At 53.9% G+C, this 27,158-nt stretch overlaps 1 protein-coding gene across 5 annotated transcripts; it reads left to right on the top strand.

Annotated features, from left to right (window-relative positions):
- The first annotated feature begins 1,722 nt into the window (after positions 1-1,722).
- P2RY2 (purinergic receptor P2Y2) lies at positions 1,723-27,158 on the top strand. 5 transcript variants are annotated; one of them, XM_047823543.1, is made up of 5 exons: positions 1,723-2,013; positions 4,237-4,310; positions 11,113-11,291; positions 16,150-16,218; positions 16,478-27,158. In XM_047823543.1, exon 5 carries the CDS (start codon positions 16,482-16,484, stop codon positions 17,613-17,615), a length of 1,134 nt encoding a protein of 377 aa, XP_047679499.1. In that variant the 5' UTR covers positions 1,723-2,013; positions 4,237-4,310; positions 11,113-11,291; positions 16,150-16,218; positions 16,478-16,481; the 3' UTR covers positions 17,616-27,158. The 5 variants fall into 5 exon arrangements, with proteins under 5 accessions (XP_047679499.1, XP_047679500.1, XP_047679502.1 ...); XM_047823544.1 differs by lacking the exon at positions 4,237-4,310; XM_047823546.1 differs by lacking the exon at positions 11,113-11,291.

The raw sequence follows: 27,158 nt of genomic DNA, 5'->3' as shown, positions 1-27,158 counted from the left end.
GTTCATAGAAGAGGTGAGGCAAGACCCCAAGGCAATAGGGTTCAAGGACATGTCCTTTTCCTGTTTTTCAGGTCTCACTAAGTCACTCATTGTGTTAGCTCAGACACTGGGTGTCTCAGGAATGCAGTTTCTTCGACTGTACAGTAAGGGAGTTGGACCAGAGCAGCAGCAGGACTCCGGGCTGCCCACTCTCCAGGCAGCTAGAGACTGAGGCAGAGCCGTGAGTCCTCATCTTGCGGTCAAAGGAATTTTTTTCCCTTGAACTTAGTAGTAGTTACAGTAGAGGTCTGAAGGCTTGAGAGAGAGAGGAGAAAAGGGGTGCTGGTTGGGGCCTCCAGTGACCAGGGGACTTCCCAACACAGGGACCCCAAGGCCTGGGCTCCATAAGTAGGAGCCGTAAGATTCCTAGCCGCCTATAAGCTGCATGGACCAGCTTGCATAATAGGTGGAGGAAGCTGGACAAGAGGCCTTTGTGTCTTCCAGGCGGAGGTCCCTGGGGGACTACAGAGGCAGCTCAGTCACACAGGGCTGTGTGTCTGCTCTGCTCCTGCTCCTGGCAAGGCTGTAACCAGTATCATTCCTGGGCCCCTCCTGGGGCCAGCAACCAGGACTCAGTCAGCAGGTGGGAAGCCCAGGAGAACCCAAGGCTCCAGGGCCCTGGGCAATCTCCTTGACCACAGAAAGAGGCCTCCTGTGCACTCTCCAGACACCCACCGTCCAAAGCCCCCCATGGATGAACACCGGTTGGTGGGAGAGTAAGTGTGATTGATTGCCTCTATGTCACAAAAAAGGAAGCCAGGAGAGGGACTGGAACTGTGGGTCAAGGTCTCCCAGAGTCAGTGCTGAAGCTGGGTCAGAACCTATATTCCTGACACCTAGACCAGAATGAAAGAGAGGGAGGCATTCATTCATTCATCCATTCGGCATTCAACAAGTATTGGGCAACTCCTGGGAATTCTGGCATGGGGTGTAGGAAGAAGGCAGACCTGGTCATCCACTTCCTTGCTGCTCACAGTCTAGAAAAGGTACAGACAGGGTCTCTGACCAGAGGAGGCCATCAGAGTGGGGTTGAAAGCAGAGAAGGGAGTGCTGTGTGTAATCCGAGAAGGCAGCTCAAAGGAAGCAGCTCAAGTTGAGGGATCAAAAACAACCAGGTGTTCAGGAAATTTCTAATGACTATCCTGCCCAGTGATGGGAGCATAGGTGAGGCGAGGCTCTCCCCACCTCCCCCTCCCCAGCCGCCTTCTCCTCAGGAGCAGGAGAGACACAGGACCCTGAATGTCTGTATCTCCTCTCTGGGCGACGGGCACACCCTCCCCAGCCTCCAGGTCCAAAGCAAAGGGAGGCAAGTTCTCGGCGTGGTGCTCTGAGCAGGTTCCTGGCAGGAGAGGGCGCAGGTTCGCGGACAGGTCCCGTGGTGGGCAGCGACGGAAGCCACACAGGGATCGACAAACTTTGCACATTTAGTGTCTCTGAAACCCTGCTCTCACGTCGTGTGAGGAAGGCGGGTTCCGCCAGGCGGTAGGTCAGTCACCGCAGGCCCCTTCCCGCGCTGCCCGCGTCCCCCCCAGCCTAGCGCCCCCGAGCGGGTGGCGAGGTGTCCTTTCGGGAGGGAGGGGGCGGTGCCAGGGTCTGTCCAGAGTCCGCCCCGCCCCCGCCTGACCCGGCCTGGGCAGGGAGCTGGGCGCGGCGGGCGGGGCTCGGGGCACGTGGGTGCCGGCGGCGGCGGCGGCGGGACGCGGGCGCGGGCACCGGAGCGGCGGCCTCGGCGGGGCTGGCGGTCGAGCGCCCCGCGGAGGTGAGGGGCGGGCTGCCCGGAGGGATCGGAGGAGGAGACAGGTCGGCAGGCGCGGATGCGGTGGCTGCCCACGCGGCGCTGGGCAGGCAGAGCCCTGGGCGCGTGGCGGTCCGAGTGAGGCACGGCTCCGAGCAGTGGGAGTGTGCCGGTGGGTCTGTGGTCGAACTTTGTCTCCGCCGTAGCGTCGATCTCCGCGAGCGCGATCCGATACCCCGGTGAGTGTGTGTCGGCCTCTTTGGGAAAGTCAGTGTCAGTGGGTGAGTGCGTGCGCCCCAGCGGGTCGAGTAGTTGAACCTGTGGGACTTGTTTGTGTGTGTGCTCTGGTGTGAGTGAGCGCCCCGAGGCGGGGGACCGCGGCCAGAGACCCGCGAGCCCCTGGAGCCCCGCCGAGCCTCCTCAAACCCGGGGCACTCCACCCCGCCCGGACCGGGTAAAACTGGGGGTGGGAGTGGGGGTGGGGGCTGGGACAGTGGCCTGGAAGGACAGTTAAGCCTCTGTCAGGAGGCTTTTAATCTGGCAGGCAGTGCCGTAGGAAGGGTCAGTTTGGAGAAGGGCAGTGCCCTCCCTCAGCTCCCCAACTGGGGGCTGTCGGTGGCAGGTTGCCCTACTTTCCCCCAGGAGCCAGACCCAAGGGCCAGGCCCAGCTGCGGATTAAAACTGCCCGTTTGGGGTCTGTGGGGCTGGTGGCAGCTGTTTCTTTCAGCCTGGCATCCTCAGCTTCCCTGGGCCTGCAGCCTGAGGTGCGTGGTTTGTTTGGGGAGCTAGGCTGTGATAATGGGGAGCTTTTGAGGGCTAGGGTGGGGCCCTGGTAAAGTCTCAGTTATCTGTGTGTGTGGTAGTGGTTGGGAAGAAGATTCTTTAAACAGACAGGGCCCGCAAAAGCTCTCTGGAGACTCAGACCTATATTCCAATCCTGCCCTGGCCACTATGTGACCTTCTCTGAGCCTTAGTGGCTTCATCTGTAAAAAGGGAAAAACAAGAATATGGAACTTGAGGGCCGTCAAGTTCCTAATGTGTGGGTCATGTTCAGCACCAGTGTTCTCCTGGGTAGGCTCACGGCTTGGGGATGGGGGGTGGGGTCAATCCCTGGAGGGAACTGCCTGAAACCCAAATCTCAACTATTCTCCTCCCTGGGCTAACAAGACCCATCCTGAACCCCTTAGCCTGGGACTCAAGGCCTCCAAGAACTGCTTCTTGTCAACCTCTCCAGCCCCTCTCCTGCCTGACCCTTTACCCTCTAGTGATTACATGTAGTTCTGCTACATACACAAGACAGTTTTCTGCTTTTGGACTGCGGCATATTCTATATACTCACTACCTGAAATGCCCTCCTACCCTCATCTTCCTCAGTTGGAGAATTACCTAGCCTTGGGGCCCAGCTCAGATGCTCCCTCTTTGGGGAAGCCTTCCTTGATCCCACAGTTGGATTGGAGCATCTTCTGGCTCTTGAAAGTCCCAGGACTTACAGCCCTGGTTCCACCTTGGACAGTTATGGTCTCTGTCCCCCTCCTTCCCTCACCAGAGGTCTGGGGCCCCCTGGAGGACAGAAACTGGCCGTCACTCATTTCTCTTTTGCCAGCACCCTGCACAGGGCTGAGCTGAACTGAGAGAGCACCAGCAGCCTCTATCCCCTGTTCCCTACCCCCAGCTTCCCCAGTGAAGGCATGTCTACAGTGGAGCTCCATGTCATCACAAAGAAGAGGAAACTAGAATCCGGTGATCAAGACAGGTGGCACAGGTTGTCAGAACAGTGTGTCCTGGAGGCATTACAGGACCCAGAGTGTACAAGCCGAAAACTTTGATTTCACTCTGTAGGTGATAGGGAGCCATGGAAGGTTTGTGAACAAGGAGGATTCATGGTCAAAGCAGCATTTCAGAAAGATCTCTCTGGCTGCAGGGTGGAGAATGGATTGGGTAGTGCTATACAAGGAGATCAGATATTGACACTAGAACCATCCAGGCATTACTTATACTCTGAGCCCTTGATCCCTTGGCCAAGGGTCTGGTCCCTCAGACCTTAGATGTTCCTGCTGAGGAATTTGGGGATACCTAGGGCTCTCCCTCCCCCAGTGGGAGCCAGGAGACCTGCAATTGATCTCATCCCAGCTCTTCCCCCAACTTGCCTGGTGACCTTGGGGGGGGGGGCAGTTCTTGCCCTGCCAGCCTCTAAAAGGAGGCCAGCACCACTAAGGTCCTGTGTTGAGAGTATGTGCCTGGGAGGCCCTGGCATGGAAGAATTCTCAATTTCCTCTTTTTTCTGCCTTGGGCTGCCCTGGCATGGAAGAATTCTCAATCTCCTCTTTTTTCTGCCTTGGGCTGCCCTGGGGTCTAGCCAGAGGAGTTGGAGGATCACAGTGGCTGACCTTCATAAATGGCTGCCAAGCTTGTGTTGCAGACTGAGGCTACGACCCCTCCATTCTTATTTTCTTCTTGCCCAGGATGCACAGGCCCTGAGGCTTCTGGATCCTCCAAGGACCAGCTAAAAGTATGAGAAATCACCAAGGTCTCATGGGTGAGTGCTTTGATTTGGCTTCTTTCCTGGCTATGGCCTTTAGAGAGGCCACTCTCCCCCTCTAGATTGTCAGTTGGCTATCTGTAAATTGGATCTGATGATCCTTGCCTCTTCAAATGCAAGGTTGCTATGACAATTCTTTTTTTTTTTTAATGTTTATTTTTGAGAGACAGTGTGCTTGAGTGGGAGAGGGCAGAGAGAGGCAGGGACAGAGGATCCGAAGTAGGCTCTGCACTGACAGCAGCAAGCCCGATGTGGGACTTGAACCCAGGAACTGTGAGACCATGACCTGAGCCAAAGTCCAATGCTCAACTGACTGAGCCCCCCAGGTGCCCTGCTGTGACGCCTTAATTCTTAAGATAGTGGTCAGGAAAGGGCTTTGTAAGCTGTGGAGTGCAATGCACAGGGAGAAGTGTGATACTCAGAGACTTTTAAAGAAATGCATTTTGAAGATATTAGAACAAGGGTGCAGTAACAAGGGATTGTGCTAGATATTGGAATTTTAACCACTGACTGCCTTCCTCTCCCTGTGTCCCCTCTGCAAAGACAGCTTAGCTTACTAGTAACAATTTATAAAAGTCTCTCATTTTATCCCTTATCAATCCTATGAGGGAGGAATTGTTATCCCCATTTCGCTGATGAGGAAGTAGAGGCTCAGGGAGTTTCCTTCCCAAGATCACAGAGCTGAGGTGAAAGCTAGGGCTACCTGACCCAACTTACCTCTCCCCATTTAAGACAGAAGTTCCATCTGAGATTCAGAGCTCCATTCTCTGGCTTTCAGGGTGAAGGAAGTTTGAATATTGCCCTGAAAACATGACTTTAGGTTTTGCTTGTGGCCTGATTAGCCACATTGCTCACAGGACCAGAGAAGCCACGCATCCCTGGTGAAATCCTTTCTGACCTCTGTGCTCATCCTAGAGGTCAGGTGAAGGACTAGGCCAGCCTGCTTTCTCTCTCTGTATCATCCAGCACAGGTTGGGCACAGAGCAGGTGCCAGTGAGTGTTTGAGAAATGAATGACCTTGTGGAAATGGGTATATAGTCAAAGAGGAGGGCCTTACTCCCTGGAGAGCTACAGTTGATTCTTGAGCAGAGGAGTTCCTCCACTTCCCTGTTATAGAATCTCCTAGGCCTGAGTATTTCTGGTCCAGGGTGAGTGGCTAGAGTCCCTGATAGGAGTGTGGGTAGCCTGGGCCCTCCTGGGAAGCTGCTCCCTCCTTAGCCCTCCACCCTGGCACCCTCTCTAGGGCTTGGGCCCTAAAGCATGGGAGGAAGGCCTCCTTCAAGCTTCTTGGGGCCCACATGACCCTCTCTTTTCCCACCCCCTCAGGGGAGGCTCCTGGTGTTGCTCTGGCTTCCTGGCGAGTGCCCAGCTTCCTCGGTCCCAAATGTGGGAGGAGGAATCTTGCTGTGGTGGAGCTGTGGGCCAGCAAGGATGTTCCCCAACTCACAGAAAATCCAGGGCCAAGGTATCAGTGCCTCTCACTGGACCATTTTATGTGTAGTCTCCTCCTTGGTCTTCCTCCCTTTAGACTCCCCTGTCCTATCTACTTTCTGTGGCATCATCTTTGTCAAGGTCAACTCTGAGTATGTCCTCCCCTGCTTAAGGCCTGCCATGGCACCCCATTGTCCTCAGGTTAGACCCCAAGCACCTCAGCCTGGCATTCAAGCCTTTTCATGTGAGTGCCTCAGGTCCATACACATTCTGTGCCACCCACCCCTCCATTCCAGCCTCACATGACCTCCTGGCCACACTATCACACCACTGTGTCTTTGCACATGCTCTTTCTTCTGCCTTCAGTGCCCTCCTATCTTTGTTGTCCCCCTGACAAACTCCTAATCTTTCATTGAGTCCCAGCTCAAATGACCTCTCCTCTGAGCAGCTTTCCCTGACTATCTCCCCAGGCTGGTTAGGGGTTCCTCTGGGCTCTATGGTTCCCGGGCTTCCCTTGGTCATGGCTTAATCACTCAAGTGGACTCCTTCCACACCTGTGTCTTTCTCCCCATCCAGACTGGAGCTCCTGACCAAGTCTGACCTGAGTCTGGGTTTGCAGTGTTCCTCTGAGGTTGAGCACATGGGAGTACTGGCAAGTGTTTGCTGAGACTTTATGGCTCCTGGGACAGTGATTTTTGATTACGTTACTCTGAGAGTGCAGACTCCTGTGGTTCTGAGAAGCTCAGAACCAAAGGCTATGAAAAGCAGCAAGTGACAGAATTGAAGAAACACTTACCATTTACTCTAAGAACCAGAGGCTCTTAAATTGGACCGTCAGAACCAATGAACTCAGAATTCTGGAAGCACCCAGAGTGAGAAAGTCTCAGAATCACAGACCTACTTGTTCTACACTTTTGTCCTATTTTCTACCTTGGCTTCTCCATTCTTCCTTTTTCCTTCCATGCTGGGCTCTTTCTACTTCTCTCCTGACCTGACCATAGCCCCTTCCAAGAGCCTTCCCTGCCTACTCTGCCCATGACTTCTGCCCCCTCTGCCTGAGAAGGGTTTCTGTGTCTCTCAGCCAGGACAGGTAGATGCAGCCCCCCACATCAGAACAGAGCATGATTTGCTAGCCACATGGAGTACTACCTGTCTGTCCCCTTGTCTTACTCCTTCCTCAGGAGCTGTCTGGTGTGGTGATTCTCCCCATCTGATCAGTGAAGAACTCGAGGCTCAGAGAGGGAAGTTAACTTGACCAATGTTGCACAGCATGGGTGGTTTGAAGTTGGAGCCTGAACCCAGGGTTCTTTCTTCTAGGTCTGGCTGGAGACATTTGGATGTGATAGGTCAGGGTGGAGTTCAGGGCACTGTGGTTCTCAACTGGTTCCATTTAGCAGTGTGTCTATAGCACTGTGCTGGGCTGGACCCTGCTGGGTCAGAGGAGGGACGGGTAGTTTGCAGTCCTGCTCTGGGGTGGGGGTGAAGGTGCTCAACCCTACAATGAATGTAATTAGAACACCAGACCTTGAGTAAGGCCCTTCCTCTTAAGGAGTCTCAGTTTCCTGGTCTGTAAGTGGGAGGCCAGCCTGGTTGATCTGAGACTCGTGCATGCATTCAGATGTTCTCTTAGTGTGTGGCCCCCACAGCCAGGATTCTAGGGGCTCCCTACAGGGTGAGAGTCTCCAAGAGGACTGGTGAACCCAAGGGCTTTCTGGAGGAGGCTGCAGAGGCTTCCCACTGCCACAGCACCTACTGATACTATCTGAGGTTACCCCTCAGCTATTTCCCCAGACCAGCCCCAGTGCTGGTGGTGCAGAAAGCGTATCAGGCAAGGCTGGGAGCCTACTGGCCTTCAAGCCTGTGGAGGACATTTGGGAGGGGGTGAAAGATAACTTCCAGGATCTTTCCTGTCCTCCTATCCATCCTTGCCCTCTCTTCCCTCAAGCCACGGGGATGACTGTCAGTTCCTGAGACATACTATGTGATCGTTTGCCCTGGTTTTTGCTCACTCTACTCCTCTTCTGTTTCCATGCACCTGACTCTTGTCCATCTTCCAAAATGAAGGTCAGGTGTCCTCTCCTCCAGGAAGCCTTCCCTGACCACCCTACCCCCAGTTCCTATTAGGGACCCTCTTGGCTGCTTCAACCCAACCCTGGTGCCTCTGCTTCCTTCAGCCCTGATCACCCTGAATTATCATTGCCTTTTCTGGGTCTTCCCCTATCCTCCCCGACACCCACCACCTTGACAGTGAGCTCCTTGAGATCACAGAAGGGTCCAACTCACCTTGGAGTCCCCAACTGCCCTGAATGGGGACAGGCATAGTTATGGCAAACCTTTGGAAAGGGTGAATGAACTAAGGAGTATAGTTGGGTCTAGTTCCTTCGGCGGGGGCAGTCCTCGGACTGCCCTTCCTTCTGAGGATGGCCTTCAGGGTGGGAAACTTGACCTATAGTCCGTCTGGCTGTGACCTTGCTACTTTGCTCATAATTCCTGTGGCTTTCCTGCCCCTCTTGTCTTCCTGAAATACTCCCATCCTCCCTATCTTCACCACCTGCTGAAATCATATCTTTTTAAGTTATTTCATAAAATGAATAAATCATCTCCTTTAACTGTCTCAACAACCTTATGCAGTGCATACCCTTCTTAGATTGTAAAGAAATTAAGATTGGGGTTATAGAGCTGAGACTTGTCCAAGTACCACAGATGGAAATGGCAGAACTGGGATTTCCCACCTGCCCAGTGCCCTCCCCTGTCCCTCGATGGCGTTCTGGGTCCAAGTCCTCTGTTTCCCCTCACAGCACCCCACCCCCAGCAGAGGCAGGCTGCAAGGGTTTCCAGAGTGGTGATGCGTCATACTCCCCTGCTAAGCTGGACAGGGCCAGCCAGGTAGGCAGGTGAATGGGCAGTACATTCATTCTGGAGCTGCCCTAGTGGAGAAGCTGGAATGTTGTCCAACCACCCTGGAAATTCTGCAGTCAGCCTGGGAACTGCCTCACCCCCTCCTCATGGCTTTGAGTTAACCAGCCTGGGGCTACAAGGAGAAAGACCCAGCCCTTGGGGTAGGGGCGGAGCCAGGCAGAGGGGGCAAGCGGTCTGCCCCTAACTCACTGGTGACCCTGGGTGGGATCTGGGGCCACCATTTCTGGCCTTAGTTTGTTGTTGTTGTTTTAATTGTAAAATGAATACAATAATCATCATGTCTGCTTCACAATGAGGAAATACCAGGAAGAGTAGATTCTAGCCCTGCCACTAGGGTGTTCCCTCTGGCAGAGAACTGACCAGACAGGCAGAGCCATGGGGCTCAAAGAGGGCTGGTCAGGAAGCTTCCTGGAGCAGAGGACCTAGGCTGAGGAGGGTAGGGGGTAGTGATCAGGGGCACGGCTCCTGCAGTCAGACAGATCAAGACTGCTCTGCAAGTTGCTAGCTTTGGGACCCTGGAGAGATTATTTAGCTTCTCTGAGCTTCTCAGGCTTAAATGAGAAGAGGTCTATAAAGCCAACTAATATGGAGCCTGACACAGAGCAGGCACTCAACTTTTGTTATAATATATATGTTGAAGATAAGGGAGGGTGTCCCTGAGTGAAGATATGATCATGGGACTGCTTTTGCTGTGCTTTGGACAGGAAGATGAGGCTGGAGGCAGAGAGGGAGAGTTGTCTAGATTGGCGTCAGGGGCCAGGTCAGCCAGGGCCTTGAATGCCAGGCTCAAGAGCTTGGATGTTAGCCTGAGGGCAATAGGGAGCCATGGAAGGGTTTTGAGCTTACAGTGTCTAGTCAGATTTGTGTTGTAGGAAGACCTGTGATTGCAGAATGGAAGATGGATAGGAGGGGAGGGGTGGAGGCAAGGAGATAAGTGAGCAGGCTGTGCAATGGTGTGGAGGAAAAACACAAGACTAAGGCTATGGGGTGGGGAAGAGTGGCATGTCTGAGCCACTGCACTGGTTCAACTGACAGGTTCATTGGCGAGCATTGGGTTACACATGGGTGGGAAAGAGATATATTCTCAAGGATATATTAGAATTTTAAAGTGTGGAAGGATGGGTGGTAGAGATCCATCTCAGAAATAGGAGAATGGCTTTGAGAAAGTGCTGTGCTCCTCCTTAGTCTCTTGAGTGAAGACATATCCTAAGGAAAAGATGGGGTGGAGTGGGGTGAAAGGTTAACCTCTTTCGTCACTGGACTCTGGAGCAGGTTGGCAAATGGCTACCAGCCCCTGCCCCACGTGAACCTGAGACTCCTGTGGCAAGGTGTGCTGGGAAAATAGTGGCCTAGGGGCATTCCCCAGTGCCACACCTCCTTCCCATTCTTGCAGCCATCCTCCCCTTCTCCTCTTCCCACTTCTCTCCATGCTTGTACATTGCTTCCAGCCTGGAGACCTGGCTTCAACTGTCTCAGACACCCCCACCCCCACCCCAGTTCAGGGAAATGAAGCAGATGGAAAGAGGAAGGGAATGTTCTTTTTCCCCTCTGGTAAGTCTGGTTCTGGAGGATGCTGGGACTTGCACATACAAAGGGGTCCCTCCACCATGTAACCATCCCCTCAGTGAAATCTTGTGCCTGGTGTGTGTGTGAGGGCCTGCCAGACAAGACAAAAGCCAGGGCCAGAATTCAGAAGGCCTGCATTCCAATCTTGGCTCTGTCCCTGACTTACGGTGAGGCCTTGTGACAGGGCCTCAGTGTTCTCCTCTGTCAAATGGGAGTTTAGTGCAGGTGATTTCTAAAGGCTGTTCTAGTCCCTGTCTAGAACAGTGTGTGTGTATGTATGTGTGTGTGTGTGTGTGTGCACATGCTGTGTATACATCTGAATGTGACTGTGTATGTCTCCATGTATCTGGATATTTGTGTATGTCCATGCCTGTGTGTGTTCATGTGTGTTACAGCATCTGTGGAGGAATGATTAGAGGTGGGACAGGGGAGGGGGTGTGTTCCAGGTAGAGACATAGCTTGAACAAAAAACCGTATGGGCGGAAGTACTATTGAGTGGATACTGGGCAAGGAGGGTGTTGACTGTTTCCTCCTCTAGGGACTGAAGCATAGACCAGGACAGAGGGAGGGGCATTGGAGGCTCAGCTCAGCTCAGCTCTGCAGGATGTGAGGGAGACCTTTCCCAGCAGAGCCACACTCCTGTGAAAGGGGGTGCCTGGGGAAGGAGGCTGGAAACAACCATCCCTGGAACATGTGAGCCGAGGGTAGACAGCCAGGGCGTGTGGGTGGGCAGAGGGCACCCCTCCTGGGACAGGCAAACACACCAGTGCTTGCCTCTTTTGGACCAAGGTTGAAGCATAGGAGGCAGGCCTGGGAGGGCTCTGCCTGGCTGACTTCCTATGACCTGGAACCCAAGAGCCCATGCTGTCTCCACCTCCCACAGAGCCCGCAGCACTGCCCGCCCTGAGAAGTGCTGGAAGCTGGGTTTATCCCCAGGCCGGAGGACCTGTTTTTCCTGTTTCCTGAAGAATTCCCTGCATCCTGGTCCAGGCCTATGCATTCATGAATGAGAAACCTGAGGTGGCTCTGAACATCCTGACTGTGAGATCAGGGGCTGGTCAGGTATGGACATGGGAGGGCAGGGTCCACTGGCTGGGAGGCTCACTTGTGCATGTGTATATGCTGGACCAGGGTTCGATCCAGGGGATCCCCACCCTGCTCACTCATCCCAGGCTCTGATGAATTCAGGCTTCAGAGCCGGGGAGTCCTGGTGTCAAACCCATTTTTTCCAACTCCTGGCAGTGTGATCTTGAACAAATAGCTTAACCTCTATGGCAGTATCTCCTGAGGAGTGAGGGTGGGGGGTGCTGCATGGACGCTGTTCAGCCCAGGTTTGGCCCCTACAAAGTGAGGTGTTGGGGGTAGGGGGCACCAGGACCAGAAGCTCCTGACTCAGACTGACCCATGACCTGAGCCAGAGATGAGCAAGATAAAAGAATGTGCTTGATTCAGACAGCTGACCCACCTCCAGAATGCCTAGGTCCAGTTCCCCTCTCCTGGCATTTCCCTGGCCTGTCCAGAGAAGGGCAGGGCTCTTGAAAGAGAGGAAGTCCAGAGGCCTGTCTAGGGCAGGAGCAGGCCCAGGTGTGCTGGTCCCCAGGAGTGCTCCCCAGGAGGCCCCCTGGGGTCAGCAGCTGAGAAATCTTTAAGTGTCAGGACAACTCTGGGAGGCCCTCAGAGGAATAAGGGAAAGGAGAGCAACTGCCATGAGACTCAGTCTCCTCTGGACTCCCATATCCTCTTGTGCTTGATTGTTTCATTCATTCATTCATTCATTCATTCTTCCACTCATGTCATACCTGCTTTGGAGCAGGCCTCTTGCTGGATGATAGGGACAGAGAAAAGAATCAGATGGACCAAGACTTCTAGAAGCACCTAGAATGTTTTGGGGTTTCTAGAGGGTGGAAACAAATTCCCAACAGGGTGTGAGGAGTGTCTGGGGTGGTAGAGTGCGAGAGCTTCAGAGATGAGGTGACCCTTGAGAAGAGCCTTGAGGGATGGCCATGATGGAGTACAGTGTGAATGGGTTTTGGAAGGGCTGTCCAGGTAGAAAGAATAGCATGAGCAAAGGCAGGGAAGGCTGGCAGGGCACTTAAAAGGGGCAAGCCAGCCAGAACCGGGCACAGAGGGGCTGGCAAGTGGTGTTGGACAAAGATGGGAGCTGGTCTCTAGGGTGAGAGATCCTGGGGAGAGACCCCAAGGGCATGGGAGGTAAGGAGAGGGCTGAGAGAGAGGGCTAAGGAGTCAGCTGTCTTCATAAGCAGGGACCGGAGGGGGGGGTGGGCAGGAAAGATGTACTCACAGGTTGATGGGCCAGCCTCTCCTGCCAGGGAGAGGGCAGGCAGGGTCAGTCTGGAAGGGGGCCATGACAATGGAGTCCCCAGCTGGCCTGGGAGGGTGGAGTCCAGGATGTCTTAAAACAGGTGGAAAGGACAGCTTCCTCGCTTCAGGAGAAAGTTAGGGAAGTCTCCCCCCCCCCCCCCCCCCCCCCTCACCATCATCAGAGATTCCACCCTTGATGATTAGAAAGAAACTCTGTGTAGAGATGTGGACTATGGCTGGAGGGATGGAGGGTGGGGGAGGGCCATCATGACCCAGAGGAGAGACCCACCAGGCCTAGGCACTCGGGCAGGAGCAGAGCAGCAGTGTGGAGGGGGACTGGGTGTGTGTGCTTCCCCTGTCTTCAGTGGGCAGAGCATCTCATGGAGATTTAGGACTCCAGTTCTCTAAGGCTGGGGGATTCAGTCCACGAGAGGTCTGAGCCTCAGGAGGGCAGGAAATGCCTGATGTCACCTGGGGTTTTGTGGCAGAGCGGGACACCCCAACCCAGTGTCCCCACGGGGGAGGGAATGTGGCCTCTCCACAGCTCCTCAGTCTCACTCAGGCCTCCATGCTCCTCCTGTAGCTGCTGGGAGCCAGCAACTCCCAGCCCACCTCCCAAAGTGCTGGATCTGGTGGTCCTGGGCTTTGCCCTTCCCCACGTCCCATGACACCCCTCAGGGCACCCCACATTTACCATGTCTGACGAGTCTCCCTCTCCCCATACCTGCTCCTCCCCCAACCCCTGAGCCAGACACCCTGCCCCTCTTCAACCCAAACTCCCTCTGGGCCAGACTCTCTGGTCTTCTTCCCTAACCCCTCCACATCTCTCCCCTCACAAGGTCCCCAGGCCTGGCCCTGGCTTAGGCTTTAGCACCAGTCCCCTGGCCCACCGCACTCACCTGCTGCACAGCCTCCAGTGAAGACCTTCTATCGCTCCTCCACTGGTGGAGAGCTTCCTGCAGATTTCAGGAAAAGGCCACATCTGGGCTGAGCCTTATACCACCACAACGTACCTACTATGTGCCAGGCACTGCTCCAAACATTTCACACAAATTACTCAATCGTCACAGCAGTTGTATGATGTAGGTTCTATTAATCGCCTCATTTTACAGATGAGGAAACAAAGGTGGTCTGGCTCCAGAGGCCAGGTTCTTAATCGCTGGAGTTTGTTGGACTGAAGGATAAAAAGTTGTAATTCCAACAGGTGGAGACGAGGGGTGTGAATGGATTCCAGGTTGAAGGAGCACTATGAACTAGGGCTGGGAGGGAGAGTGTTGGGTGCATTCAGGAAACTGCAGGTCACAGAGGATGGGGCTGGTGAGGCTGACCGAGGCTGGGTTATGAAACCATCCCATACCAGACTGAGGAGGAGTGGGGTTTTCTCCTGAGAATAGGCAGGAGTCACAGAGGGTTTCGAACAAGGGAATGACTTTGTCTTCAAGAAGGCCCCCTGGATTGGGGGAACTGAGGCTAGAGGCAGGGAGGCGGATGCAGTGGCTCTGGCAGCAAGGGTGGAGGCAACGCGGGGCTGCATGGAGAAGGGGTGGGATGCAGGAGACGCTTGAGTGTCGGGTCCTCAGTCCTGGCTCGGGGCAAGAGGGGTCCTAGGAGCTTGGCCCTGCCAGAGTTCCCCATGGCAGGGGGAGCTGCCCCTGCTCAACTTGGCACCACACAGCCTCCCTGCCTGCTCACCCTGGACCAGCCCTGGTTCCTTGGGGAGGAACCTGTGTCTGTGAGAGGCAGGTGCATGCTCTTGGTTGCACTTCTGCTGACACCAGGAGACAGGGAAGATTCTGGGGTGCGGGAAAAGGGTTTGGGGAGAGAAGGGAAACTGAGAGACCTATGTGTCTCTCGGCCCCCTAATGTCAACCTCAGGGGCCCTGAACTACTACTGGGAGGCCAGGCTGGGCAGGAAGCTCATGGTCTAAGGGAGTGGATGTCACTGGCCCTCTAGAATCTCCAAGCCCCAGCCTCTCGGGACCTCTGTTCCAAGATGAAGGGAATTGTACCACCCCAGATACCTAGGATGGGGAGGACTCACATGTCATCTGCCCCCTCTGTCCTCCCAGACACACCCACACACAGGACACAAGCCTTTCTGCAGACTCTGCTGGAAGAGACGCTGGCATGCCCCCAGAACAAGGAGTTCACTACCTCCTTCCTACAGCCCCTTCCACTGTGGGATGCACCCGGATGAGTTGTAGCCATCCCTAACCATATGACCTTAGCCAAATTACTTGAATGATCTCAGCCTCTTTATTGGAAAACTGGGCATGATAACCTGGTTCCCAGAAACATGTTGTAAAGATGAAATGAAGTAACACCTTAAAGCATCCATGGTAGTGGGGTTGGAAAAAATAGCAGCTCCCCAGCCCCTTCCCACTGTTAGAAAGTTATTCTTCATGTTTGTCCCAAACCTGCCTACCTGCTACGATTTCCAGCCTGACGCTGGGAACTTTGGCCACATCTTTGCCCTCCAGCCTGGGCTCTCTGTCCTCTGCTCCCCGCTGAGAGAGAGCTCTTACTGGTCACATTGGTGGGGACAAGGAGATGACGAAGATGGACAATCTGTGCTCCAGGTACTTACTCTGTGGGCAGTCAGGCCCCATGGGTACATATGCCCACTAGGAATAAGGCAAGAGACCATCAAGATAGTGGTGGTGTGTGGAGAGAAGCTGGGTAGGTATGAGGGAAGCTGAATTTCCCCACAAAAGAAGTCCCTCTCTGTTCCCATTCTCACCTCTGCCCCAGACTTCCCTGGCATCTTCAGAAGGGTCACTGTCCCATCTGGTAGCCTCATGGGCCGGGGAGCAGGGCTGCTGTTTACAAGTGCCGAAAGTGCCAGAATATAGGAGTACCTAAAAACTATTTGCTGGGAGGTTAATGAATGACTAAAGGGGGAGACCCTTGGAAATACTCCCTCAAATACCAAAATACCAGGCATGAGGCCAGAGAGCCTCTCAGAGGGCAGAAAGATGAGCTAAAGGAAAGAGCTTTCTAATACTTCCAGCAAGGTTGAGGCTGCCCACCGTCCAGTGAGCGCTGGGTGTGAGGTGGAGCCAGCCAGCCCGATAGCCCCCTTTCTGTGAATCTGAGACAACACTGCTCTGGGACCCCCCGATCCTCAGATGCTAGAGCTCAGGATCCTCCATCTAGAACTCTGTGCTCCTGAGGTTCTAGAGCAGGGTTGCCAGTCTTAAACAATCACACAAAAACAAAAAACAGGGGCGCCTGGGTGGCTCAGTCGGTTGAGCGACCGACTTCGGCTCAGGTCATGATCTCACGGTCCATGAATTCAAGCCCCGCGTCGGGCTCTGTGCTGACAGCTCAGAGCCTGGAACCTGCTTCTGATTCTGTGTCTCCCTCTCTCTCTCTCCCCTCCCCCACTCATGTTCTGTCTTTCTCTGTCTCAGAAATAAACATCAAAAAAAAATTAAAAAAAAAACAACAAAAAAAACCCCCACAAAAAACAAAGCCAGGGGTAACTATTTTAGGCTTTGGGGAATATACGGTCTTTGTTGCAACTATTCAACTCTTTATAAATAAGGTGGGTATGATTGTGTTCCAATCAAGCTTTTTTTTTTTTTTTTTTTTACAGAAACAGACTGGTGGACTGCATCTGGCCCTCAGGATGTAGTGTGCCTGCCCCTGTTGTGAAGTTTTAAAGGTGTGTGGCCACGATATTCCTAGACCTCACGCATCCTCGAAGTTCCGGGGTTCCGAGGTTCTGGGCCCTCGGGGTCCAGGGAGGAAGCCAGGTCAGGTGGCCGCAAAGGCCTCGACTGTGGTGGGGCAGACCTTAACCAAGGGAATCTATGGGTGCTTGGGGTCCCTCATGGCCCCGGTCAGGTGGGTGTGTCAGGCCTCCCCACTGAGCCCTGGTTGTGACCCTCGTGGCTGTTCTCCCCACCACCCCTTCCCTTCAGGGCAATGGCCACAGGCCCGGGCCGCTGGAACAGCACCGTCAATGACACCTGGGGTGGGGACGAGCTGGGCTACAAGTGCCGCTTCAATGAGGACTTCAAGTACGTGCTGCTGCCTGTGTCCTACGGTGTGGTGTGTGTGCTGGGGCTGTGTCTCAACGCCGTGGCGCTCTACATCTTCCTGTGCCGCCTCAAGACCTGGAACGCGTCCACCACGTACATGTTCCACCTGGCCGTGTCCGATGCGCTGTACGCAGCCTCCCTGCCGCTGCTGGTCTATTACTACGCCCGCGGGGACCACTGGCCCTTCAGCATAGTGCTCTGCAAGCTGGTGCGCTTCCTCTTCTACACCAACCTTTACTGCAGCATCCTCTTCCTCACGTGCATCAGCGTGCACCGATGCCTGGGGGTCCTGCGCCCGCTGCGCTCGCTGCGCTGGGGCCGGGCCCGCTATGCCCGCCGGGTGGCAGCTGCCGTGTGGGTGCTGGTGCTGGCTTGCCAGTCACCCGTGCTCTACTTCGTCACCACCAGCGCGCGTGGCGGCCGCATTACCTGCCACGACACCTCAGCACCCGAGCTCTTCAGCCAGTTCGTGGCCTACAGTTCTGTCATGCTGGGCCTGCTCTTCGCAGTGCCCTTTGCCATCATCTTGGTCTGTTACGTGCTTATGGCTCGGCGGCTGTTGAAGCCAGCCTACGGGACCTCGGGAGGCCTGCCGCGGGCCAAGCGCAAGTCGGTGCGCACCATTGCCGTGGTGCTGGCTGTCTTCGCCCTCTGCTTCCTGCCTTTCCATGTCACCCGCACCCTCTACTACTCCTTCCGCTCCCTGGACCTCAGCTGCCACACCCTCAATGCCATCAACATGGCTTACAAGATCACCCGGCCGCTGGCCAGTGCCAACAGTTGCCTTGACCCCGTGCTCTACTTCCTGGCTGGGCAGAGGCTTGTGCGCTTTGCCCGAGATGCCAAGCCACCCACAGACCCCACTGCTACTACCCCAGCTCACCGCAGACGGGGCCTGCACAGGTTGGACAGGACTGACATCAAGAGGACAAAAGATGTGTCGAGCAGCAGTGAGGACTCTAGGCGGACAGAGTCCATGGCAGCTGGTGGTGAGAACACTAAGGACATCCGGCTGTAGGACCTGAACCCCTGGCGCCTGTGCAAGTTAATATTGGGGGTGGGGGGAGTGGGGAGGCTGTGGGGACTAGGATTTCCTCCATTGGGATAGTCTCCCTAGATATGCCCCATTAGTGACTCATGCCTGATGGTCGAGGGAGCCGTGACCTCAATGCTCTGTCATTTGGCAGAATGTTCTCTGCAGTCCAGAGATCTTAACAGTCCCTACAACCCCAGTCACCATTTGTATGTGTGAGTTGGGGAATAAGGCTTCGTGAAAGGCAAGGGTAAGGGGCCGATGCTGCCCCTGGCCTGACTCCCACATAATTAGCTGTCTGTGCCCAGCAAGGTATCTAGGCTGGAACCCAGCCTGATCGAGTCAAATGGAGAAACAGATGCAGAGAAGAAAGTGACTTACCAAGGTCACATAGTCTGGGCCTGAGCTACCTGGGAGGGGTGGAGTTTCAGGGTGATCAGAGGAGCCTGGTAAGGAGCCAGAGCTGAGCCGGAGCTTCCCATGGAGCGGTCAAGGGCAGGTCTAGATGCCACAGTGGACACACCTCTGAGGAGCATCCCCATCCCCAGAGGTGACTGTAACATCTGGGAGCTGATGTCATAAACTCATCTGGAGGCTTCCCGGGCCTGGGAGCCAGTTTGAGGCTGCAACTTCTACCGAAGGTGTTGTTGCCTGCCGTGTTGTGCCCTATTGTGTGGTTTGAGGATGAGGATACATACAGTCTAAGAAGCTCTTACCATCCACACTGGAGTTCTTTCTCCAACCTCTACTCTTCTGCCACCTGCCTTCCCACTAGCTGCCTCAGTGGTAGTCTCACATCAGGGATCCTCTTTCCAGACCTCTTTCCAGGTCATCCCTCACTTTAGAGCCAAGTGGCTTTGGTGCCTGGCTCTGCTGAGTGCAGATAGGAGTCAGATGGGGTCCTGTCCTTGGGATCCCCTAGTTTAGGGATTAATGGCTATGAACAGTCATGTGCTGGTAAATGTGAAACCATCTAACTGGCTTTCCATGGGGTGAGGGGAACCCCTTATCTGTAGCATTGCTAATTGCCATGGTGCAGATACTCTTGCCTTGGCCAATTTCAGACCAGTAATGTGATGTCAGCCTCCTTGCAAAATTCCTGAAAATTTAACAATTGGCTCTTGCAAGCAAGTCCAACATGCTCCCTCGCAACACTGGATAATGCCGAGTGATTGGAGGTGTGGACCAGCATGTGAGAGAGGCTTCCTGAGACACACTCCTGAACTGTAGCTTCTGAGAAAAGCAGTTTATTGGAGAAGAACATCCAGGTGCAGGGTACATCCTGGGCAAAGACATGGGGGCAGGAAAGCAGGGTATGCAGGAAGTGGAAGCAGGCTGGGCAGCCGGTGCTCAGTCTCAAGGCAGGAATGAGGCTGGGAGTGGGTCACCAGACTAACAAGTCAGGGCTCCTTCCTTGCCTTTACCTGAGGTCTCCTTTGCACTGGGGCTAAGTATGGGAGAGATTCGCTTCTCTTCCTGTCCCATCCTCTGCCTCCTGGGAAAATCCTGCTATATGGCATAATGGTGCTCAGACTGGCTCAGGGTGAGGTAGATCTTTCTCACCTGTGACAGATTCTAGGTCCAGCCAGGACCACTGTGGAGGTTTGTGGAGCTGAGCTGGACAGGGACCAGCTCAGCCTTGGGGCAAAGCTAACAGGTCTCATTTTTTAAAAAATATTTTATTTATTTTTGAGAGAGCACGAGCAGGGGAAGGGCAGAGAGAGAGGGACAGAGGATCCAAAGTAGGCTCCGTGCTGACAACAATGAGCCCAATGTGGAGCTCGAACGCACGAACCACCAGATCATGGCCCGAACCCAAGTCAGACACTCAACCGACTGAGCCACCCAGGAGCCCCTGACAGGTCTCATTCTTAATCTCAAACATAAAGACCTACTCCCTCTCCCTCGGGGAGACCCCCTTTCCCTATAGGCCCACTCTGCCTGAGAGAAGATTCTTCCCTTCACTCCACGTCTTCCTGTCTCCTGTGACCTCTTCACCCTTTCCACTCTGTCAGAACGAGGCACTCCCAGGGGTTGCTCTATTTAGAATCTAGTTCCACACAGCTCCTTCATGCAACAGGGACCCATCACAAGCCATGACCCAACCAATTACTCTGCATTGTGCAACGTCGGTGTCCTGTTCAAAGTAATGTGAAATGCTCACCTCCCACATTCTAGGTTCTATATTTCTGTTCATATAACCAGAGTCCCTATGAGCTTTTTTATGACTACTTCTTACAGACTGACCTTGAGCCAACCTTTCCTGCAGTCCCAAGCCTATTTCCTTCCTACCAGCTGCTGCTGAGGCTGAACCCCATTCTAGTTTATAGGAAGCCCCTACCCAGGTAAGATTACACCCAAAGGTGTAAATGCTGGGCTCTGATTCCCTCAGCCCTGCTTAGACCAGAGGCAGGAGGTTATACATCACGATTTGGGGGCTCCCGAGTGTGCATCTCTGGTTGGGGGTAGGGCAGTGGCCACCAAGTTCCCTTAGTCCCCGTTCCTTTTGTGTCCTGCCTACCTACCCTACCAGCAGCTTCCCTGGAGACCCTGAGAACCCAGGGCCCTGCAGCACATGGAACCAACACTACGGCATAGCACCAGGAAGCCTTCCTCGAATCAGCTGCCTGTACATTTCCAAGGACATAGTACCCAGGGGAAAGGAGGGCCATATTCACCTTCTAATCCAGTGGCAGACACTGGTGGGGTGGGGAATGGAGACCCTAAGGGAACCGGGAACAGGCCAGGGTCTTGCCCCTGGACCCCAGTCAGATTGCCTGACCCCTCAACGTGGACGTCTGGCCCTGCTGCTAGGCCTTCACCTAATGGGTGAGGTTCTTGGCCCTCCCGCCTTGTGCTATTTTCAGCCCACGTAAGAACAGGATTTTCCACTCCCAGCCCCAGACCATTGTCCAGTAGTGACGTGGGGGGACCTGCCCACTCTCAAAATATCTCCTCTTACTCTCTGGGCCTCCCTGCCACCTCCCAACCACCCCACCTCCTCACCCTGACATCACTTCCTGGGGCTGTTGACTCTTCAAGGCCACTGTGAAAGGGCACAGCCACCTGACAGGGACCCCAGGGATTATCCAGCCCAGCTGTAGAGTTGAGAGGGGCGGGGCCTTGCCCAAGGTCACTCAGCAGGTCAGTGTGGCGCCTGGATGTGTGCCAGGGGCTCAGGCTGTCCCTGCTGGTCTGTTCCCTTTAGTACAGGTCGGTGCCTTTGTGGGATTCCTGCCATCACCCACAGTCCCCCAGCCCTTCCCACCCTGGTGGACGGAACTGGTGGATGGAGCTGTGGCACTGAGGCCAGGGACATAGGACAGGAGTGGGGGGCAATAGCAATAGGTGGGGGGAAGAGCAAAGGCCTGCTGTCCTGCCTGCAGCAACTATTCTCAATGAGCTCAGTGCATCTAGGGCAGGGGCCCTGGCACACAGCGGGTCTCTGCCCTGGGTGGCTGGTGTCTCAGGGCCCAGGAGAAGTTAGGCCACCAGAGCTACCCCTCTGCCACCACTCTTGTCACGGCAGGTTTGGGCTGCTCTGTTCTAGCACATGAGGATGGGAACTCCTGTACTAACCCATGTCCCAGGCACTGTGCCAGACCCTCTCATATCTATTATTTATTCCTTGCCACAACTGTGTGAAATAGACATTATTTATCCCCATTTAGCAGATAAGGGGACAGGCTCCGAGAAGGGAGGCCTTGCTGGGGGTTATATAGGCAGCAAGTGAATGAGTCAAGATTGAGTCCAGGTCCCTCAGATGCCCAGATTCGTTCCTTTTCCAGTATCCCATACCACTTGTAACCCCTGTAGAGTGGGAGGGTCTGTAAGTAACCCTTCATGTGATTCAAGGGAGAGAGACAATATAGCAAGGAAGGGGTTAAGAGCACAGATTCGATGCCCATGCCACCTCTGTTTGAGTGTTGTCTCCTCTTCCTCCAACTGTGGCACTTTGCTCAAAGTACTTAATCTTGCAGGGCCTCAGTTTTCTCATTTCCGAAAAGAGATACTACCTGCCACGTGGGGCACTGGGTCAATATACATGAACACTTAGAACAGTACCTGGCACACGGTGAGCATTTACATGCCAGGCACTGTGCCAAGGTGATACAGAGGCAAACCGGCCGGACCCTGCCCTCATAGAGTTGACATAATTTAATATATAACCATACCAGGATAAATTATTTGAAGGAAAGGAATGTCCAGCCAGTGAGCAACAGTGGGCCTCCTATGGCCAAGGCTTCACCAGGATGTGGGAAGAGGAAAGCAGGTCTATCCTGGGATAAGGTGTGGGACCCCCCCTCTGCCCTGCTTGGAGCTCGTTGGCCTTCAGGCCCACGGGCCTGTGTGTGTTTACAGAACCTTATCCCTTTGCCAGGCTGGGAGAGGGCAGCAGGGAAAAGGGGGAGGGGGAGGGACAGGGCAGGATGCCCTTGCTGTAAAGCTTCTAGAGCCAGCTTCTATGGACTAGAGAGCTCCAGCTCACCCATGGCACCAGGCCTAGCCGTTTCTGCCTAACTGGTGGTGACTGTCATGGGGTGCTGTAGCTTCTTGGTTCAACCAAGAGCCTGGAGACCCAAGGTGGCAGGACTGACTGGGAGCTAGGCCAGAACAGGCAATGAATAGGCAACTTTTGCTGTGTGACCGGAGATCACCTGCCTGCCCTCTCTGGGTCACTCTCTGAAACCCTTACCTCCCATGTTCCAGTTCTCTCTGTCTCAGGGCATTAGCTACCTAGATCTTCAGCAAAGGCACAATGAACAGCTGCTCCCCCAGGCATTCCCCCAAGGCCCCTGGGCTCTCTGTTCTGAGGACTAGAGTTGGGGCAGCAAGACTCCCCTGGCATCAAGTGACAAGAGAGGTACAGCGCCTCCCTTGGCACCCTGCAGTGGCTTGGAGTGGAGCTGGTCCAATGTCTGATGTCCCTGCCTCCTGTGAGGTGGACGGTGGAGTCTGACCAGGAGCAACTAAGCAGTAGGCTGAAAGATGTGTTTGCCTTTCCAAGGGGTGTGTGCTGGTGGGATGTGGAGGTGGGGGGGGGGGGGAACGAGCCCCAGAAGCCAACTTCTCATCCTCCTCTGCCCTATGTGCCATGTGACTTGGTATATATCCCTTCTCTCTGGGCCTCAGTTTCCCCATCTGCCATGGGGCTTGGCTCCACCCAGCCACTCTTCCTCCAGTACAGGCTTCCTGAGCTTGCCTCTGTCTTGGCTCCAGCTCAGCCAGGTGTCCAGACTCAGTCCTGTCCCAGCCAGGAACAATGGGCCAGGCTGGGCCAGTCACTCATGGGCCCCAAACTCAGTCCCCAAGGGCTTACCCTGGACTATTTTCAGACCTTGGAGATGGAATCAGAAAAGGATTTTCCACTCTCAGCACAATGGCTGCCCCGGACCATTGTCTAGCAGTGACCAGGGGATCCGTCTGCCCAAAAATACCTTCTCTGCTCCTACCTTCTGGGCCTCTGCCTCCTGTTCCTCACCTCCCTGCATTGACATGGCTTCCTGGGGCTGTTAACTCCTGAAGGCTGTTGTGAAACAGCATGTTGAGTCCCCTGGTAGACATGACCAGTTGGAATCAGTTTTCCCTCCCGGCAGGGACTCCAGGGATTATTTATTAGCAGATATGAGAGACCAAGAGAGAGAGCTATGCCTTTCGCTAGGTCACACAGCAGTCAGCATGGAGACTAGATGTGAGGCCAAGGCTTTCTGTCTGCTTCTGCTGCCTCTGCTGCCCTCATTAGCACTGGTCTGCCCCATCTGAGAGCTCACCTTGGAAGGTCACAGGTGGACATGCTGCAAAGAGGCCCGGGTGACATGGGTGAGAGGGGGTGCACCTTGGAGCTCCCTATTCAGTCCTGTTTTTACCAAATGTGGCTTTAGCTTGCCCTGAACTCAGGTTACCAAGTTGCAGCTCTGGGGAAAGAAGAAGATTGGGGGACACAGGGAAGCTTAGGCCGGAGGAGGGTTCTGGCCCAGCTTGGCCTTCACCAGCTCTGTGACCACAAATTCAATTTCTTCATCTGTAAAATGGAACTGATAATATTTCTTTTTCCAGAGTACTGAATAGTGAGGCACAAACACACAACTATTTTATTTTCTTCCTATCAGTACTGCCTACTCAATGATGTCTAATTTCCCTTTCCCATCCATAAACTGCATTTTTGGCAAACTCCAAAACTTTGAGTCACTTTTGAGTAACAAAGTTCATTCCAGCTTAAGGTTCTAATCCCTACTTAAATTAATGCTCACTCCTCTTCTTCCCCAGTGCTGGGAGGACCCTTCTCACCCCTCCTTTGGGTCCCTCTCTCCTCCAGGTGTTGGGCAAGGTAGGGAGGACAGGGACCAGTATATCCTCCCCAGGACTGCCACAGTTCTTTCTTGCCATCCTGGCTTCTCTGGCCATCAGTGCCCCTGTGCATGGAGCCCTCCAAACACCAGCCCACACACTTTTGTAAAAGAGTCTTCATTCGCCCACTCTGAGTGTGCCCCGTCTTTCCTGCCGAGACTGTAACTCATATACCCTAGTTTCCTTGAGTGACTTTCCTAAAGCACCCCTCACCTGGCTTGGTTGAGAACTCACAACAGCAGAAATGTTTTCAAGTTCATGGAGCCCAGTGTTCAGCTTATAGAATCAGCATGGAGGGGGGTGGGTAGAGGGTTGGGTTAATAAACTCTGAGAAGATGTCTGACCCCAATTGTTTTCAGGTTTCTTTCGAAAGTCAGGCATTTTACCCCTCTGTATCCTTAGATTTATGTCCTAGAGCCAAATTCCAAATCAGCAGCCACATGAAAAGTCCCACCTCATTGTGGGATTAACTGTTAGACCAGCCTTTGTGACCAAAGCAATTGCAAAATGTGGGGGAGGAAAGTCAAAGCCTATTGCATGGGTCACCACACAGCCTGTGCTAATGTGTATGTGTGTGTGTTTATGCCTATGTTGAGTTGTCGCATCTGTGTTTGAGGTAGGGCTGAGGTGGGAAGGGCAGTACCATAGACACCAAGAAGATACCTGGAGACAGAAGGGCTTTGGGTTGGTGGCCACTCCGGAGGAAGTAGAGGGAGGAGGAGGGGCTACCAGGAGGTCAAACTAATGGACATATACAGGCTTGGGGATGGCCCGAAGAGATGGGGAGTGGGGAGAGGATCCAGCTGCTAGCTCTCTGAACCCCTTCACTTCCCTCATTCCCCATTCTTCTTTCTTTCCTCAGCTCCCCTCCCTCCATACTCCCCATTTTCCTCCTCCTTTTGCTCCCTGTTCCCAGAATTCCTGCTAGCAGAGAGAAGCAAATGGGGCAGGACAGAGCAACAGACTCATTCCTTCATTCTTGAGCACTGGCTCACCTCCCTTCCCCGCCACTGTGCTTAGGATTCTGTAGGTCCCCAGTTTGTGGATGTTGCTCTGCTGCCCCCTGGTGGCCAGAGCTGGCTGCAGAGGCAGGAATGGGGGCTGAGGTCGGGCCCTTCACCTGTGGAGAAGAAAATGATCCTGCTGGCAGCCAGGATGTTGGAGAGTGCAAGGTGGGGGGTAGGACTGAGAATTTAAACAGGGAACACAGTTTACAAAACACCCTGACTTGCAAAACAGGTAATAGTGCTTGTTCAATCCGTGATGTTTATCTCATCCTATCTAAGCTCACACTTATAAACACCTATGGACTGAGACTCACAAGTTCCAAGAGAAAACCACAGACAAATTGATCTAATAGTAGCACTCCTTGAGGACTCCTGTATTCTCAGCACAGGATTGCTGACTGTTCCAGTAACTCCCTGCTTTGCAAATTCAATCTCTGCCACAGAACTATCCTTTGAACTCCAGCCCCCCACAATCCCATGAGCACTCTTCTCTAACTGCCCCCTTTGGAGACACCCCAGGGATCCCCCAGTGTGAAGCCTTTGCTGCAGCAAATAATAAGCCCATCCTTGTTGGCTACAGGTGTGTTTCTGGTGGCGCAGGCTGACCAGCACTGACCAGAGGTTCCTGGGTGAAAGAGTGAGAGCAGGTGACATTTCAGCTCTCCATTCCAGCCTATCCACTCCCATAGACTCTCAGGGACTGTCCCATCTACAGCCCTACAGCCCCTAGCTGACCCATCATGGGGCACCCTGGCACCAGGACAAAGTGCCGGACCGTGGGTGTTTTATTCCCTCTGAGGAAGCTCACTGTGTGCAGCTGTTGGCTTTTGTAAAGGCAAGACTGAGGGGCAGACACAGCTGCTCCTTCTTCAGGGATGCTGACTTGGCCCACTCTGGTTCTACCAGGATGGGGGGGGGGGGCACCTGAGGGTAGTGCTATGATGTCCTCTGGCCTTGAGTGTCCCTTTGACCTCCTGCTTACCTTCAAGGCCCCAGGTGGGGTTCCCCACCTTCACTGGCTGTCAGGAAGACCCCCAAGCTCTGGGTCTGAGGATACAACTGAGTGTTTGGGAGAGGGGCTAGAGGCTCTCTTAAGGGGCATGCAGATCTGGGGCTGGACTCCAGGCCCTGAGGACCAGCCCCTCCTTCCAGTCTGGGAGCTCTTGTGAAGGGAAGCCAGCATCTTCTCCCCTCTCTAAGGGTGGAACCTCTGAAAAGATCTGCATCTGCCCCTCCAAGAGTCCCCTCTGCACCTCCCTAACACCCTGACATTATTTGCACTCTCTCTCCCACCTCCAGGGACAGGGAGTTCACTCTTTCCTAGGCATCCCCTTCCCCTTTGGGAGAGTCCTCCTCACAGGAGCCCTGTCTCCCAGCTTGGCCTAAGGGGCACACAGCATATTTGCCCTCCGCCCAGGGCAGCCATTGGAAGGGTATGACCAAGACTCTGACTTGGCCCTTCTCCAAGCTGGTGCCCCCAGCCCCCTGCCCTGCCCCATTCCAATGCCTCCACTCCACCAGAGACTCTGACCTCTGGATGCCCCTAGAAATCCTTGCCTCCTCGAATGGTAGCCTCTAAGACTAGACTCCATCCCCCTGGGAGGTATAACCCAGCTCAGCTGGTCCTCTGGGAGCTTTCATCCTAGTAGGAAAAGACAGAGGTCTTTGTCTATTTTGGTCACTAATTTATCTCCCATGCTGAGAATAGTGCCTGGCACATAGTAGGTACACAACATTTACCTGAAATAATGAATAAAATAAATGAATGACTGAGGTCCACAGTGAGGTATAAGTGAGATAAATTGTGTAGACTGTTTTGCAAAATATCTAGTACTAGTGGGTACTCATTATAGGTAATTCCTTTCCTTTGCAAAACAAGTCAAATTCATTATTTCATGTAAGTTTCACAATGGCTCTTTGAGGCAAGAACATTATTATTGATTCATTCATCCATTTATCCAACAAATATTTACCAAGAGCCTACTATATTCCAGGTACTGTTGCTGTACATACTCGGAAATCATCAGTGAATAAAAAGCAAAGACCCTTCCCTTGTTTTACATCTAGGGGGTGATGAGAGACAAAAAGTAACAGACATAATGAAATGTAAATTCCATGGTGTGTTAGAAGGTGATGGGTGCTGTGGGGAAAACAGCAGAGCAGGAAGAGGGAT

This window comes from Prionailurus viverrinus, chromosome D1 (genome assembly GCF_022837055.1).
Source record: "Prionailurus viverrinus isolate Anna chromosome D1, UM_Priviv_1.0, whole genome shotgun sequence".
Taxonomy (NCBI): domain Eukaryota; kingdom Metazoa; phylum Chordata; class Mammalia; order Carnivora; family Felidae; genus Prionailurus; species Prionailurus viverrinus.
This window is presented reverse-complemented; position numbering and strand designations above follow the sequence as displayed.

Excerpts from the sequence above, each read along its gene's own strand:
- P2RY2 (XM_047823548.1), top strand. The coding sequence starts at position 16,482 with ATGGCCACAGGCCCGGGCCGCTGGAACAGCACCGTCAATGACACCTGG.